The sequence below is a fragment of the Marmota marmota genome, unplaced genomic scaffold (genome assembly GCF_001458135.2).
Source record: "Marmota marmota marmota unplaced genomic scaffold, marMar, whole genome shotgun sequence".
NCBI lineage: Eukaryota > Metazoa > Chordata > Mammalia > Rodentia > Sciuridae > Marmota > Marmota marmota.
In genome coordinates, this window is record NW_026000171.1 from 5,444,412 (window position 1) to 5,459,809 (window position 15,398).

The window sequence follows — 15,398 nt, forward strand, 5'->3', positions numbered from 1 at the left end:
CAGCCAGGAAGTATCACCATAGCGACCCTAGAAACAAACAATGGTGCCAGAAAGGGCTTCCCCACTAAGCCACCCCTCCTGGCTCTGACGCCCAGAAGAAGAATGGCTAGTAACCCACAAAAATCACTCAGAGGAAGGATGAGCAATTCATCTTGTGTCAGAGAGCCTTTCCTGAAGGTAGGGGGAGGAGCCTACCTTTTTCTCCACCTGGGCTACAGGCTGTGGTGAATTCTCCCCTGTGTTTCCCTCTTGGTCCTATGATGCTGCTGGCACAGAGCTCAAAACAGAGGAGATGCCTACTTAGCACAGATGAGTATCCCTTATCCAAAATGCTTATCCAAAAGTGTTTCAAGAATTTTTTTTTTAAATATTGAAATATTTGCTAGATGTCTTGGGGGAGAGGACCCCAAATTCACATGTTTCACATATACCTTATACAAGGTAATTTTATGCAATGTGTTTAGTATGCCTGTGTTTTCACTGCAACTGATCATATAAAGTCAGGTGTGGAATTTTCCACTGTGACTTGTCAGTACTCAGATTCAGATTTTGAGCATTTTGGATTTTGGATTTTCAGATTAATGATACTCAACCTGTATCATATGTATCCCCCAGCCCCACATACTTATAGAAATGACTTAGACCCAAGAAAAAGTAGGTTTGGGGAATCAGAAAATCCTCGTGGGTAGACAGGAGGGAGAAGCATTTTTACAGATACACATTTTTGTCCTGGCCAGGTCACACTGGGCACTGTGCTATGTGAAAGTATTTCACAGCCTGGGGTTGTAGCTCAGTGGTAGAACTCTTGCCCAGCACTTGTTAAGGTTCAAGCCTCAGCACCACATATAAATAAATAGATAGATAGATTAATTAATTAAATAGAGGTATTGTATCTATTTACAACTAAAAATAAGTTTAAAAAAAAAAAAGCATTTCACACAGAACGATATGCTGAAGATGAACACAGACAGCTCAAGTCCCAGCATCCTGAGTGAGTTCCTTAACTCATTGGGTCTTGCTCTTTGCATCTTTTGAGATAGTTTCCTTCGCTCTGACAATATCTGAGACAAACAACCTCCTTTAGGAAAGGTTGATTTTGGGTTATGGTTTCAGAGGTTTCGGTCTATAGTGGTTCTGTCCTGCTGCTCTGGGCCTAAGGCAGCACAATGTGTCATGGTGAGAGCTCACAGTGGAGGAGTCATCACTTCATGGTTGTCCAAAAGCAAAAAGAAGAAGGGGCAGGGAGCCCACTGTCTCTTCAAGGGCACACCTCCAGAGACTTCCTTCCACTAGGCCCCATCTCCTAAAGATTCTACCAGCTCCCAATAGTGCCACAGGCTGGGGACCGAGCCTTTAACACATCGGCTTTTGAGGGACATTTCCAAAGCATAGGGAAAATAACAATACTTGCTTACATAGTATGAGGGTTGAATGAGATGTGCTTAAGTATGGAGCACAATGTCAATACTTAATTGCTGGGCTGGGGCTGGGGCTCAGTGGTAGAGCACTTACCTAGCACGTGTGAGGCGCTGGGTTCGATCCTCAGCACCACATAAAAATAAATAAAGGTATTGTGTCTACCTACAATTAAAAATAAAAAAAGACATTTGCTACTACTTATCTCGTGGGGGCTGGGCACAGAAAAAGGGGAGGAACTGACATTCTAGATACTCTGTATACTTGTTTGCCTTTTAATAAGAGAGGGGACAGTGCTGTGACAGAGGAACAAATAGTAAAAGGAGTCTGAAATGGAAAACCAACTAGACCTGTTTCCTGGAGTGTCACCAGGTCCAGAAGCAAGGGAAGGAGGGTTTCTGAATGGGCTGGTGTGTGCCATTTCCCCCACAGACCCTGCAGCCGATGTGCTTTCTTGAGAGCACCAGTTCCTGGGCAGGAAAGGGGGCAACAATGATGAGAAGGTAGGAAATCAAAGCCAAAATACGATCAGTGGAAAGAAAATTTGAGCAATCCATGAAAATAATACAGAGAATATTACAACAACTTCAGAAAGGCAGGACAGGAGCCAAGAGATGACTCCCTGCTGGCCATCATGGCTTGATGAGAGTCTTGGGCTTCAGGAGGTTGGCAGTTTGTTCCTGAGGAGGACAGTAGAATGCCTCCCCCCAGTCCCTGCACCCCTGCCTGCATAGCCCATCCCAGCTTCCTTTTGTCTCTCCCTAGATGGTCCATGCCAATGAATCCCTCCCGACCCACCAAACGTGGGTTCAGCGCGAGTTCCTTCTCCCCAGGGAGACCTGCGAGTTACCTGGCTTTACCCGGCAAGCCTACCACCAGCTGGCCCAGAGGCTGCCACCCCACTCAGATATGAAGTCCAAAGTGCACCGCCGGCTAATCCACCCTTGGAAGGACACAATCCAGCACAGCTGGGGCTTTCACACGTGGCTCGATGTGGGGCGTCTGCCTGCCACCTTTCCCACACACCCTGACATGCCCTATGACAGCAATGTCTGGCGCTGGCTGACCCACTCCAATGCCCACGACTATCCCCCAGCAGACACCCCCATCCCTCCTCCCTCCTGGATTGGGAAAAACAACTTCCTGGCCTTCATCCACTCTACCCCCATCTTCTTGGACATAAATAGGAAGAGCCAGGTGATTTTGAAGACAAAGAAGGAGCTGAAGGAGATGCAGAAACTCAAGCTGAGGAGTGAAGTCAGAGCGCCTCCACTGGATACTCATGGCAACATCATGCCTCCTGCATACTTCAAAAAGTAAGATAAGCCCCTGCCTCCCAAGTTGCTCATCCTGCCCATGTTCACAGGTGACCCTTCCCTCACTCCCATTCCTATTTCTGGTGTCTAAATTGGTACTCCAACCTGCCCATCTATGGTGTCATCCCTTTTATCCTTTTTTTTTTTAAAGTTGTAGTTGGATACAATATCTTTATTTTATTTTCATGTGGTGCTGAGGATGGAACCCGGGGCCTTGCACATGCTAGGCAAGTGCTCTACTGCTGAGCCACAACCCCAGCCCCCTTTTATCCTTTTTTTTGTGGTGCAGGGGATGGAACCCAGGTTTCCTCAGAGTACTTGTTGCTAAGTACATATGTAGGAGCATCCAAAAGGGAATAAGACCTAGTACCCTCCTCAAAAAGATTTCACTGTCAAATTTAAGTACTTTAACTGTATTACTCAATCCCCTGAGACCCTCAGGAAAATGGGCATCTTAGATGAAGAGGTCAAGTCTTTTGCTCAAGTTCTCACAGCCCCCAGATCACAAACTTAACAAACAGTTTTAACTTTTTCTTTTGTCTTTCTCTTTTTCAGGATTGGGTATTTAACCTAGGGTACTCTATCCCTGAGCTACACTCCCAGCCCTTTTTTTAAAAAAATATATTTTTTATTTGTAGATGGACACAATACCTGAATTTTATTTTTTTTTATAATGTGATGCTGAGGATCGAACCCAGTGCCTCACACATGCTAGGCAAGTACGCCACCACTGAGTCACAATCACAGGCCCCCCCTTTTTTTATTTTTGACACAGGGTTTTCCTAAGTTGCCCAGGCTGTCCTCAAATTTGTAAGCCTCCTCTCTCCGCTTCCCGAGTTGCTGGGATTACAGGTATACGCCACCATGGCTGGTGATTTTAACTTTCTTAAACCTTTGAACCTCACATGTCTCAGGTATATACCAGAGATGTACCTGGTACTTTGATGTTTTTTTTTGTGGATTAAATGGCACTATGCTGAGCATATAAAAGGGGCACAAGAAGTGGCATCACTCCTGGTTTGGCATTTCCTTGAGAGTAAGGTACAGCTGTGGGGGCAGCCCAGGAGCCTAGAATGAAGGAATGGGTCACAAAGTTTTTGTTTTTGCAGTGCTAGAGATTGAATCCAGGACCTTCTGCATGCTAAGCACATGATCTACCACTGAATTTCATCCCCAGCCCCTCAGATAAGGTTTCATAGTTCATAGAGAGGGTAGTATGTGAACTAGACCTTGAAGGAGTTAGACAAGTTCAGTAGGTGGGAACAAGAAAGTAATGAGAATCTGGTTGTTCCTCTGAGCAGCTCTGAAAAAGAAGGGTTTAAAAATTTGTTAAAAATTAGCCTGGGGCCTGAAAGATGTAGTTTAGTAGCAAAGCTCAAGCTTAAGCATGCTCAAAGCCCTGAGTTAGATCCCCAGCACAGGGGGGGAAAAAAAAAAAGGAGTAGTCATCGATGACGTTATGAGCATCAGGGACCCAAAAGACTTCAGACACATAAGATAAGATCTAAGTTTTAAGATGCTGTGGTCTTGTTGGGGAAATAGAACATTTATGTATAAATCCAATAGTTCTCAACCCTGGCAGCACATTAGAATGATCTGGGACTTTTTAAAAACTATGCCAAGGTTTGAGCCTCATCCCAGAAAGTCTAGCTTAAATGATCTGGGGGACAGGCATTGTATTTTGTTTTTTGAAATTATTTTATTTTATTTAGTTGTGGATAGACACAATACCTTTATTTTATTTATTTATTTTTATATGGTGCTGAGGAACGAACCTCATGCCTCACATGTGCTGGGCACTAACACTGAGCTACAAACCCGGGCCCTGGGCATGGTGTTTTACTTATCTTTTTATTCATTTATTAAAATTTATTACTATTATTTTGGTACCAGGATCCAACCCAGGGCCTCACACATGCTAAGCAAATGCTCCACCACTGAACCACACTCCTAGCCTGTGGTATGTTTAAAATTCTAATGTACAGTCATGGCTGAAACCCCTGAATAAACCAGCAACAGCAAATAGGGAATATCCGCAAACTAAGTGCAAAGCATGTTGAAGCCGAAAATGTGCCACTATTCAACTGTGTTTGTTTTTTTTTAAAGTCAATTTCCTACTGTTCAATACTACAGGCCAACAGAGAAGAGAAGCCACCCACTTGTGCAAAGTTCAGTGGACTTCCCACAGGCACTGCATTAGTGGAGAAGGTGAGACTTGAAGGACAGTTAGAATTCAGATAAGAATCTGCATAATGACAGTGGCTCAGGAGGTGGATGCAGGAGGATGGCAAGTTCAAGGCCAGCCTGGACAACATAGTAAGACCCCGTTTCAAAATAAATAAAAAGGACTGGGGATGCAGCTCAGTGGTAGAGTTCCCTGGGTTCAATCCCCAATTACCACCCTCCCCAAAGAATCTGCATAAAAATATCATATACAGTATGTCAAAAGAATGAAAGGTTTATTAGTTAGACATGATCTCACCAGCCCAATGACAAAATGTACACCTAGGGTGCAAGTCATTTGGCAAAGTTCCATATTGAAGGAAGAGAGAGAAGGGATTCCCATAGCCTGATCCCCATGGAGCTTGTGGAAGGCAGTGTCCCCCTCCCCACCATGCCTAGAGTTCTCCCTTGACTTCTCTGATGTCTCCACTTTCCTTCCTCCACAGAGCCCAGTACATATCTGCTGGTGGGAGGTTTGAGCCTCAAGGTCTCCCACTCCTGCCCAATCCACTCCCCACTACTCTCGCCAGAGGCTGGCCCTGCTCAAGCCCTGTGCCTCATTACCAGGAGAAGGTGCTAAAGCTGGCCTTGCTGCCCAGCATGCCCCTGAGTAAGGACCTCATAAAGGATTACCAAACCCTGATAAAGGACCGAATTGCCTTGCCCCTCTACCCTCTGTCCAAGGCACAACCTGGCAAAACCTTGGGGAAGAAGAGGAAGAGAAGACCTGGATACATCTAGAAGGAGCCTCCAGATGGGTTGGGACCATGGTGGGTCCGTAGGCACCCCCCCCAAAACTCCAGTTTTCTAAACCAGTGTTCCTGCAGCAGGAAGATTTGGAGTGGCTGATGGACTCTGGCTTCTGGAGAACAGCCTCTTCAACATCTTCCCAACTCAAGCTGCCTCTGTACCCCCAGGCTCCTGGAGACTCTACGGAAAATCTAAATTGTTCAACCTCTTTCTTGGAGATACTCGTAGCAGATGAGGGGACCGTGGTGGGGAGGGGGGCAGAAGAGTGAGAACATGGAGGGGTTCCAGTTCCTAAGGGCAGAACAAGGAGTGGGAAGAAAGAAGATGAGTGTGTGTGCGCGTGTGTGCGTATGTGTGTGTGTGTGTGTGTTTTGCACTGGGGTAAGAGGGGCTGTAAGAAATATAGGTAAAAAGTCACATTGACTCTCATAAGGTACAGAGTCCCTTAGGCAAAAATAACCTCCCTTTCTCCCCTCCCTGGACCATCTGACGTCTGGACAAAGACCATACACACTGTGCTTAGGTCCAGGTCCCCATGTAAGATTTGGGAGAATAGAGGTCAGGTCCAGGCCGATGCTGGAGGACAAGAGGATCAGACCCAAGGAAGGTTAGCCAGGTCTGAGCAGAGGACAGGAGTGGAATGAAGTAGACCGTCAAGGTGAAAGTCAGAGCAGTTAGCCCAGAGCATCATCTGAGGGCCTTGGGCCATGCTGCTGCTAATTCTAGAGGCCTCAGGGCCTGCTATGGGGAGGAAAAGAAAGGCTGACGTGGTGGAGGCAGGCGAAGGGTAACAGCCAGAAAGGTGCTCTCCTGGCTGGCTGGGGTAGAGGTGGGCCAGGGACCTGTAGGAGGCCTAGTGGAAAAGGTACAGGGCTGGAGGGGGAGAAGTCAGAGGTGATGGCCTTACCCCATCTCCTCCTGCCCCGATTCTGTCCCAGGTCGGCTTTTTCTTGGCCTCTTGTCTGCTGACCTCCCTATCTCCACTTTTCTCAAGCCCCACAGGCTCCTGGGGATAGAGGTATAATAGGTTTCTAACAGCAACTTAATCACTAATCATCTTTGTGACATTTTGGAAAGTCACTGTTCCCCTCTGAATTCCAGGGTCTTTATCTGCACAATGGGAACCACTGGGCTATAAATAAGTGGGAAAAATAAAGTGATATAAGTGAAGTACTTGAAAAGTGGCACGTGATCTGCCTTCCAGGGCTGGGGTTGTGACTCAGTGGTAGAACGCTTGTTTAGCTTGTGTTAAGCACTATCAATAATAATAAATACTATTATAAATATTTATTATAAGTACTATTCTATTTATGATTTTCATTCAATTGTTCATTGAATGAAAATAATAAATTGAATAGTATTCACCCATAAAAAATAGTGATGAAATTTGAAAACACCTTAATGAGTGAAAGAAGCCAGACACAGAAGGCCACATATTGTAGGATTCCACCGTTGTGATCCTTCGAATAGGCAAATTCATAGAGGTAGAAAGTAGAATAGAGGCCACCAGGGCCTTGGAGGAAGAGGACAGGGAGTTATTGTTTAATGGGATTAGAGTTTCTGTTGGGGATTATGAAAAATTTCTCGAAATAGTGGTGATGGCATCATAACATTATGAATTTTCTTTTAAGCCCCTGATTTGTACATTTAAGAAGGTAAATTTTATAATATGTATATTTTACCACAATATTAACAATTTTGAAAAGAAATAAAGTACTGATATAATATGGATAAATATTGAACATATGCTAAGTGAAGGAAGTCAGCCATGTATTGTATGCTGTGGTTTGGATATAGCTCACTGTGGGAAGCCTGGTTCCTGCTGTGGGCCTTGTGAGGAGTGGCGGAAACTTTACAAGGAGGGATCTCCTGGGACGTTGTCAGGTCTTTGGGGGCACTGCCCCTCCCTGGGAAGGAGTTAGTGAGAGTCTCACAGAGCATCTTAGTTGTTCTCGCGAGAATAAGTTGTTATGAAAAAGCAAGACTTAGCCAGGCACAGTGGCACATTCCTGTAATCCCAGCAGCTCAGGAGGCTGAAGCAGGAGGATTGCAAGTTCAAAGCCAGCCTCAGCAACTCAGGCCCTAACTTAGTGAGACCCTGTCTCAAAATACAAAATAAAAAGGGCTGGCCAGGATGTGGTTCAATGTTAAGCATCCCTGGGTTCAATTCCCAGTATCAAAAAAAAAAAGGCAAAACTTGCCCTTCTCCATCATTTGCCATTGCCATCTCCCTTGCACATGTGGTCTCACCATGATGCCATCCACTGTGTGACACAGCTAAGGGGGACCTCACCAGAGCAGAACTGTTATCAGCACCATGTTTTTCAACTTCCAAAACTGTGAGCTTAATAAATATCTTTTCTTTGTAAGTACCTAGCCTCAGATATTTTTATTATAGCAATGAAAAATAAACTAATACATTATATATTGCATTTATGTGGAATATCTAGAATAGGCAAATCCACAGAGCTGGGAGGTAAATTGGTGGTTACCAGGTCTGGAGGAGTGGGGAATTGAAAATATTTTGAAATGAGATGGAGACTGTGGTTGCATAACATTATGAATGAACTAAATGCTACTGAATTGTATAATTTAAAATGATAAATTTTATGTCATGTAAATTTCATCTAAATTAAAATAATTATAACATAACACAGGACTTGTGTAGAGTTTCCCACTTCTAGCTCCAAATCTATAATTCCATTATGTAGTCCTTCTCTTTGCCACCTCTCCCCATGGTTAGTGCAAAGTGGTGGTGGTGTGGGGGTCAGGATACAGAACCAAGAGGTGAAGGAGAATTTCTTGAGTAGTCCAAGGGAGAACCAGGGCTCTGAGAATGGACCCATCCTCCCTATTCTGGGTTAGGAATAATAGTTCCCTTTACATAGGATCCAAAAATGTCAGAGCTGCGCAGGCCATTGAAAAACAAGTCTAACAGCTTTAGCTTTTATTATCATTTTAAAATTTAATGTATTTAATTAAATGTATTTATTATTTATCTTGTGATACTGGGGATTGAACCCATGGCCTCAGACAATGCCAGGCAAGTACACTCTCCCTGAGCTACCCCCCACCCCCTAATGCCCTCAGATTTTTAGATGGGCAAACCCAAGCCCATTATGAAGCAATCTACTACAGACCCCAAAGTGGGGCAGTGCCAGTCCTCCTGGTGGTGAAATAGCAGATGCCCAGTTGGGAGCTAGAACTTCAAGGCCCTTGTTGCTATCCTACTTTTCAGGCTACTTGCCACCTCCCGAGTGAGAGGCCCTGTGGTACTTAAAGGCTAACATGAAGATTTTTGGGGAGAGGTGGGAGAAGGAAGGAGGCCATTTGGATTTTATAGAGCAAGACACTCTCTGGCCTTAAGCTAGAGAGAGAATAAAAAGGAAGTTCGCTAGATCCTTACCTTGGTAAACCCCAGACAACTCCAGAGGTTCTAGACTCAATTGGAAGTGCAACCCACCCCACTATCTTCCTATTCTGCAATCTGGAGCAGGCTTTTCCTTGCTGGTACAAGGACTAGACCATTGTTGGGGCCCTCTTTCCATTGGCAGCTAGGGATGCAGAAGACTCCTGGAGCTCCTGAGCTCCAGTGGGTCCTGGAGTTCTGGGGGACAATAGCAGCCATCCATTCTCCTGGGCCTGGAGACTCTAATAAGGCAATTCCTTGCTCAGCCTACCATGGGCCTGGCTAGTAACCACGAACACCCCCAACTCCTACCTCCGCACACTAATAGATATTGAGTTCTTGAAAGTCTGGCAGGGTTGGGAAAAGGGGGTCCCTGTAACCTAGGCCTGCCTTAAGAACTTACTATGTCACTATACCTGGAGGGTAGATCTGAGGGGAGGCAGGGCTGGAGGAATAGACACTAGCTTCCCTGACACAGCCAGCATTCCACTCCCTGGAATACCCTGTGCCCTGATGAAAGCCACCAGCTTCACAGACTCTGATTAATCCTGCACAAAAAGCCTTCAGAACCACTTCTGGGCCAACACCTCTCCTTCCAAAACCTCTGCTCAAGATCTCATAAGCTAGGTTACAGAGGCAAGTTCAGGCTCCTAAGTAGCTGGGGCGCTGAAGAATGGTCAGAGCCAATAAGTGCTGAAATTGTGGGGACGGGGAACCCCCAGGGAGTCATTCAGGGGAAACCCTGTCAATAGTTTTTCATCACACTGTCTGGGAGAGCTGTCCCATGCAAGAGCCTTGCCTCAAAAAGCCCCATAGCAGGGTGGGGATGTAGTTCAGTGTTAAGAGTGCTTGCCTCGCATGTTCAAGGCCCTAGGTTAAATCCCCAGTACTGCAAAACAAACAAACAACAAGAAAACCCCCAAACAAAACAAAAACCATAGCTGCTCCCTGAAATGACAGATCAGATTCAAATTCCTCTCTGCAAGCTGCCATCAACGCAGCTCCCACGTTCCCAGCCACCTCTGGCCTATTTCTGCTCATGGCTGATTCCCTTGCTCAGAGCCCTTTGTCTTCAAGCTTCTCTCTGACCCAAATGAGCTCTCTCCTTAGTTGTGCTCTCCATGGAGCCATGTGTGTTTACTCTCTCCATCACACAGTGGCAGTAATTACTGCCACCTATTTATCACAACAGATAATGGGTTTTGTGGCTATTCATAGAGCTGCACATTTTGTCAGTCCCTGAGCCAACACCTCCTCTGCAGGCCCTGTGACAGAGACTTACAAATGCTTACATCCTTGTACATAATCTTCCATGTGTTGCCAGTGTTCAAATGCCAAGGTAGGGGTTTGAATGTATGGCTTCCCTTAAGCCACCAGCGTTTTCACTGAATGTTCCTTAGCACTGACACGAGCTATCATGAGTTGATTCCTGGTCAGTAACCAGAGATTTATTGAGCCCAAGTATAATTAGAAAAAAGAGTGCCAACGGAAGGCCCAAAGCTTAAGCAAGGAGGAAGGAAAAATGAAGGGGAATGGAGGTAGGAAAGAAAATGGATAAACTGAAGAGTGAGGAAGAGAAGCACTTCAGCCAGAGGAAAGGTAAGGCAGGAATATTTGCTAGAGCCTGGAAGTCCAGAATATTTGGAAAGATTTGGGCAATTTTACCAGATTTTCTGAGGGTACTTGAAGAATCTAGATTGGAGAACATAGCAGGGAGTTATAGGCACACAACTATAGCCCCAGCTACTTAGGAGTCTGAGACAGAAGGATCGCTTAAGCCCAGGAGTTCAGTTCCAGCCTGGGCAACATAGTGAAACTCCATCTCAAACAAATAACAAGAAAACAAACCAAACAAAAAGAATCTTAACGGGGAAACTGTATAAATTTTTTTTTTTTTTAGTTGTTGGTGGACTTTTATTTATTTTTTATTTATTTGTATGTGGTGCTGAGAATCAAACCCAGTGCCTCATGCATGCTAGGCAAGCATGCTACCAGTGGGCCAAAACCCCAGCCCCTATGAATATGTTTTTAATCACTATAATGAAATACCAGTGGCGGTCTACTTTATAAAGTAAAAGGCTAAGTTAGTTCATAGTTTTGGAGACTTGAAGTCTAAACAGTATGGTGCAGGCTCTTGCAAGGCATCTCTTGGCTGCATCACATCATGGCAGGAGTGTTTGTACAAGTTTTTGTGTATGTCACTCTACTTATAAAACGTCAGTCATGGAAACTCCACCCTAATGACCTTATTTAATCCACCCTAATCACTTCCCAAAGGCCACCTTTAAATAGCCTAGTTGGATTAAGTTTCTACCCTCTTAATACCTGACAGTGGAGATTAAATTTCAACATATGAAGCCTTGGGGACACTCAACTCATATCTAAACCATAGCAGGGACAGAGCTCATGAGGTGAGGAGTGGTGATTAAATTTCGGAGGAACAAGGGAAAGGATGAAGAACAGGAAGAGGTCTTGATCACCTGTGGCATCAATTGTGTTCTGGGACTGAAAATATCAGGTGGGGCACCCCCAAGGCTGCTCTAGTGCTTCATCACCAGAGGAGTTGGGATAATGACAGGATGTTTAATCTGTGTCCTCTGGAGTCTTGCACACAATTCATTCATTAAACTTTGTCCATGTAGAGAGAAGAGAGGAAAAAAAAAGTGGGGGGTGCTTTACAAAGCTGGGGATCTAGTGAGAAGATGGATAAGCAAACAATTATAAAATAGTATGAAAGGGGCTGGAGTTGTGGCTCGGTGGTAGAGCACTTGCTTAGCATGTGTGAGGCCCTGGGTTTGGTTCTCAGCACCACATATAAATAAATGAATAAATCAACATCTTAAAAAAATAGTGTGAGAATTAATGTAATAGATACCTGATCCAGTTGGACTTACGAGTGAAGAGGACTCCAGTAGCATACAAGTCAGAGTGTGTATATCCTTGTACATGAATGTGTGTTTGTGTGTGTGCATATTTGTGTATATACAGGTAGTTCACAAATAATAGCAAATGTCTACTCAAGACTTACTATGTACCAGGTACTGTTGAAGAGATTTACCAATCAGCTCACTTAATTCTCACAATATTACAAGTTAGGGCTTTGTGTGTGTGTGTGTGTGTGTGTGTGTGTGTGTGAGAGAGAGAGAGAGAGAGAGAGAGAGAGAGAGAGAGAGAGAGAATGGGGATTGAACCCCCAGGGTCATTTTACCACAGAGCTGCCTATGCAGTGCCACTTTCCTTTATTTTGAGATGGAGTCTTGCTAAACTGCTAAGGCTGACCTCCAATTTACAATCCCCTTGCCAGGTGTGGTGGTGCTTGCCTATAACCCCCAAAACTTGGGAGTTTGAGGCAGGAGGATCTGAAGTTTGAGGCTGGCCTTGGAAACTTAGTAAGATCCTGTCTTAAAATAAATAAAAAGGGAGGGGCGTAGTGGCTCATGCCTGTAATCTCTTTGGCTCAGGAAACTGAGAAAGGAGGATCTTGAGTTCAAAGGCAGCCTCAGCAAAAATTGAGGTGAAAAACAACTCAGTGAGACCCTGTCTCTAAATAAAATACAAAATAGGGTGGCTGGGGCTGTAGCTCAGCGGTAGAGTGCTTGCCTCACAGGTGTGAGGCCCTGGGTTCAATCCTCAGCACCGCATAAAAATAAATAAACAAATAAATAAAGGTATTTTGTCCATCTACAACTAAAAAAATATTTAAAAAAAAATACAAGATAGGGCTGGGGATGTGGCTCATTGGTAGAGTGCCCCTCAGTTCAGTCCCCGGGACCCCAAAATATAAATAAATAAATAAATAAATAGGGGCTGGGGCTATAGCTCAGTGGTAGAGCACCTGCCTTGTACATGTGAGGCACTGGGTTCAATCCTCAGCACCATATAAAAATAAATAAATAAATAAATAAATATTAAAAATAAACAAATAAATAGGGCTGGGGCTGTAGCTCAGTGAGCACCAGTGATAAATGTCAAAACTGTCACAGGGTTCCTGGGACCTTTGCTGGGCAGGACAGTTCTGGAAAACAACTCCATTCCTGTCTTTGGCAGATTTGAGGGCCCAGAGGAGAAAGTCTGAAATAGAACTGGCTGCCCTTGACTCTCCACTGGCTCAAGGGAGCTGTTTGTCTAGCTCTGAATAACCCATTCTATCAAGAATATTCTGGGAATTTCCTTATGTGGCAGGACATTTGGGTGGGTGATTTCACTGGTTCCAGATGAGCTCTCCTTACCCTCCCTATCAGGAGAGATAAGAATGGGCACTATTCAGGCTTAAGGAAGGAACATTGGGAAGAAGAGGTGTGAAGATTTAAAGACATGAAGGCCAGACAGGGTGGCACTCACCTGTAATCCCGACTCAGGAGGCTGAGACAGGAGGATCACTAGTTTGAGGGCAGTCTTAGTGAAGCCTTAAGCAACTTAATGAGACCCTCTTTCAAAATAAAAAATGAAAAGGACTTAGGATGTGACTCATTAGTAAAGCACCCCTGAATTCAATCCCTAATACTAAAACAAACAAAAAACATGGAAGGATAACACAGAGAAGGTGGGATGCAGTTAATCAGTTAATCTCCATTTCTTCTGGGGCTTGAACAACAGGGCAGGGACTTCCACATAGCTCCAAGGATTCACCTTAGATAGTGCTGAGAGATACTGGAATAAATTATAACAGGTTAGAGGAAACAAGCTGTGAAATTCATCATTTTTTATTTTTGTAGTGCTGGAGATCCAACTCAGGGCCTCACACATGCTAGGCGAGGCAAGCACTCTACCACCAGCTACATTCCCAGACTTACAGATATATGTTGTTTTGTTTTGTTTTTGTGTTACTGGAGATGGAACCCGCGGTGCTCTACCACTGAGCTATACCCCCAGGCCCTTCTTATTTTTCATTTTGAGACAGAGCCTCACTAAGTTGTCCAGGCTGGCCTTGGATTTGTGATCCTCAGTCTCCTGAGAAAGGAGATTACAGGCACAGGTCAATTTGCCTGGCTAAACATATATTTTTGTTTTGGTTTTGTGGTGCTGGGGATTAAACCCAGGGTCTTGCAAGCACTTGTGAAATCTATTTAAGACAGTGTTTGTCCAATAAAAATATAATGGAAAAAAAAAAAAAATATATATATATATATATATATATATATCACTAAGTTGCTGAGNTGTGTGTGTGTGTGAGAGAGAGAGAGAGAGAGAGAGAGAGAGAGAGAGAGAGAGAGAATGGGGATTGAACCCCCAGGGTCATTTTACCACAGAGCTGCCTATGCAGTGCCACTTTCCTTTATTTTGAGATGGAGTCTTGCTAAACTGCTAAGGCTGACCTCCAATTTACAATCCCCTTGCCAGGTGTGGTGGTGCTTGCCTATAACCCCCAAAACTTGGGAGTTTGAGGCAGGAGGATCTGAAGTTTGAGGCTGGCCTTGGAAACTTAGTAAGATCCTGTCTTAAAATAAATAAAAAGGGAGGGGCGTAGTGGCTCATGCCTGTAATCTCTTTGGCTCAGGAAACTGAGAAAGGAGGATCTTGAGTTCAAAGGCAGCCTCAGCAAAAATTGAGGTGAAAAACAACTCAGTGAGACCCTGTCTCTAAATAAAATACAAAATAGGGTGGCTGGGGCTGTAGCTCAGCGGTAGAGTGCTTGCCTCACAGGTGTGAGGCCCTGGGTTCAATCCTCAGCACCGCATAAAAATAAATAAACAAATAAATAAAGGTATTTTGTCCATCTACAACTAAAAAAATATTTAAAAAAAAATACAAGATAGGGCTGGGGATGTGGCTCATTGGTAGAGTGCCCCTCAGTTCAGTCCCCGGGACCCCAAAATATAAATAAATAAATAAATAAATAGGGGCTGGGGCTATAGCTCAGTGGTAGAGCACCTGCCTTGTACATGTGAGGCACTGGGTTCAATCCTCAGCACCATATAAAAATAAATAAATAAATAAATAAATATTAAAAATAAACAAATAAATAGGGCTGGGGCTGTAGCTCAGTGAGCACCAGTGATAAATGTCAAAACTGTCACAGGGTTCCTGGGACCTTTGCTGGGCAGGACAGTTCTGGAAAACAACTCCATTCCTGTCTTTGGCAGATTTGAGGGCCCAGAGGAGAAAGTCTGAAATAGAACTGGCTGCCCTTGACTCTCCACTGGCTCAAGGGAGCTGTTTGTCTAGCTCTGAATAACCCATTCTATCAAGAATATTCTGGGAATTTCCTTATGTGGCAGGACATTTGGGTGGGTGATTTCACTGGTTCCAGATGAGCTCTCCTTACCCTCCCTATCAGGAGAGAT

General features: G+C 44.4%; 1 protein-coding gene across 1 annotated transcript; it reads left to right on the forward strand.

Moving 5' to 3' along the window:
• Nucleotides 1–43: 43 nt before the first annotated feature.
• Nucleotides 44–7,787, forward strand: Tex52 (testis expressed 52). The gene is made up of 3 exons (XM_015500635.2): nt 44–177; nt 2,182–2,732; nt 5,402–7,787. The coding sequence occupies exons 1-3, from the start codon at nt 103–105 to the stop codon at nt 5,694–5,696; spliced, it is 921 nt and encodes a 306-aa protein (XP_015356121.1). The 5' UTR covers nt 44–102; the 3' UTR covers nt 5,697–7,787.
• Nucleotides 7,788–15,398: the final 7,611 nt, after the last annotated feature.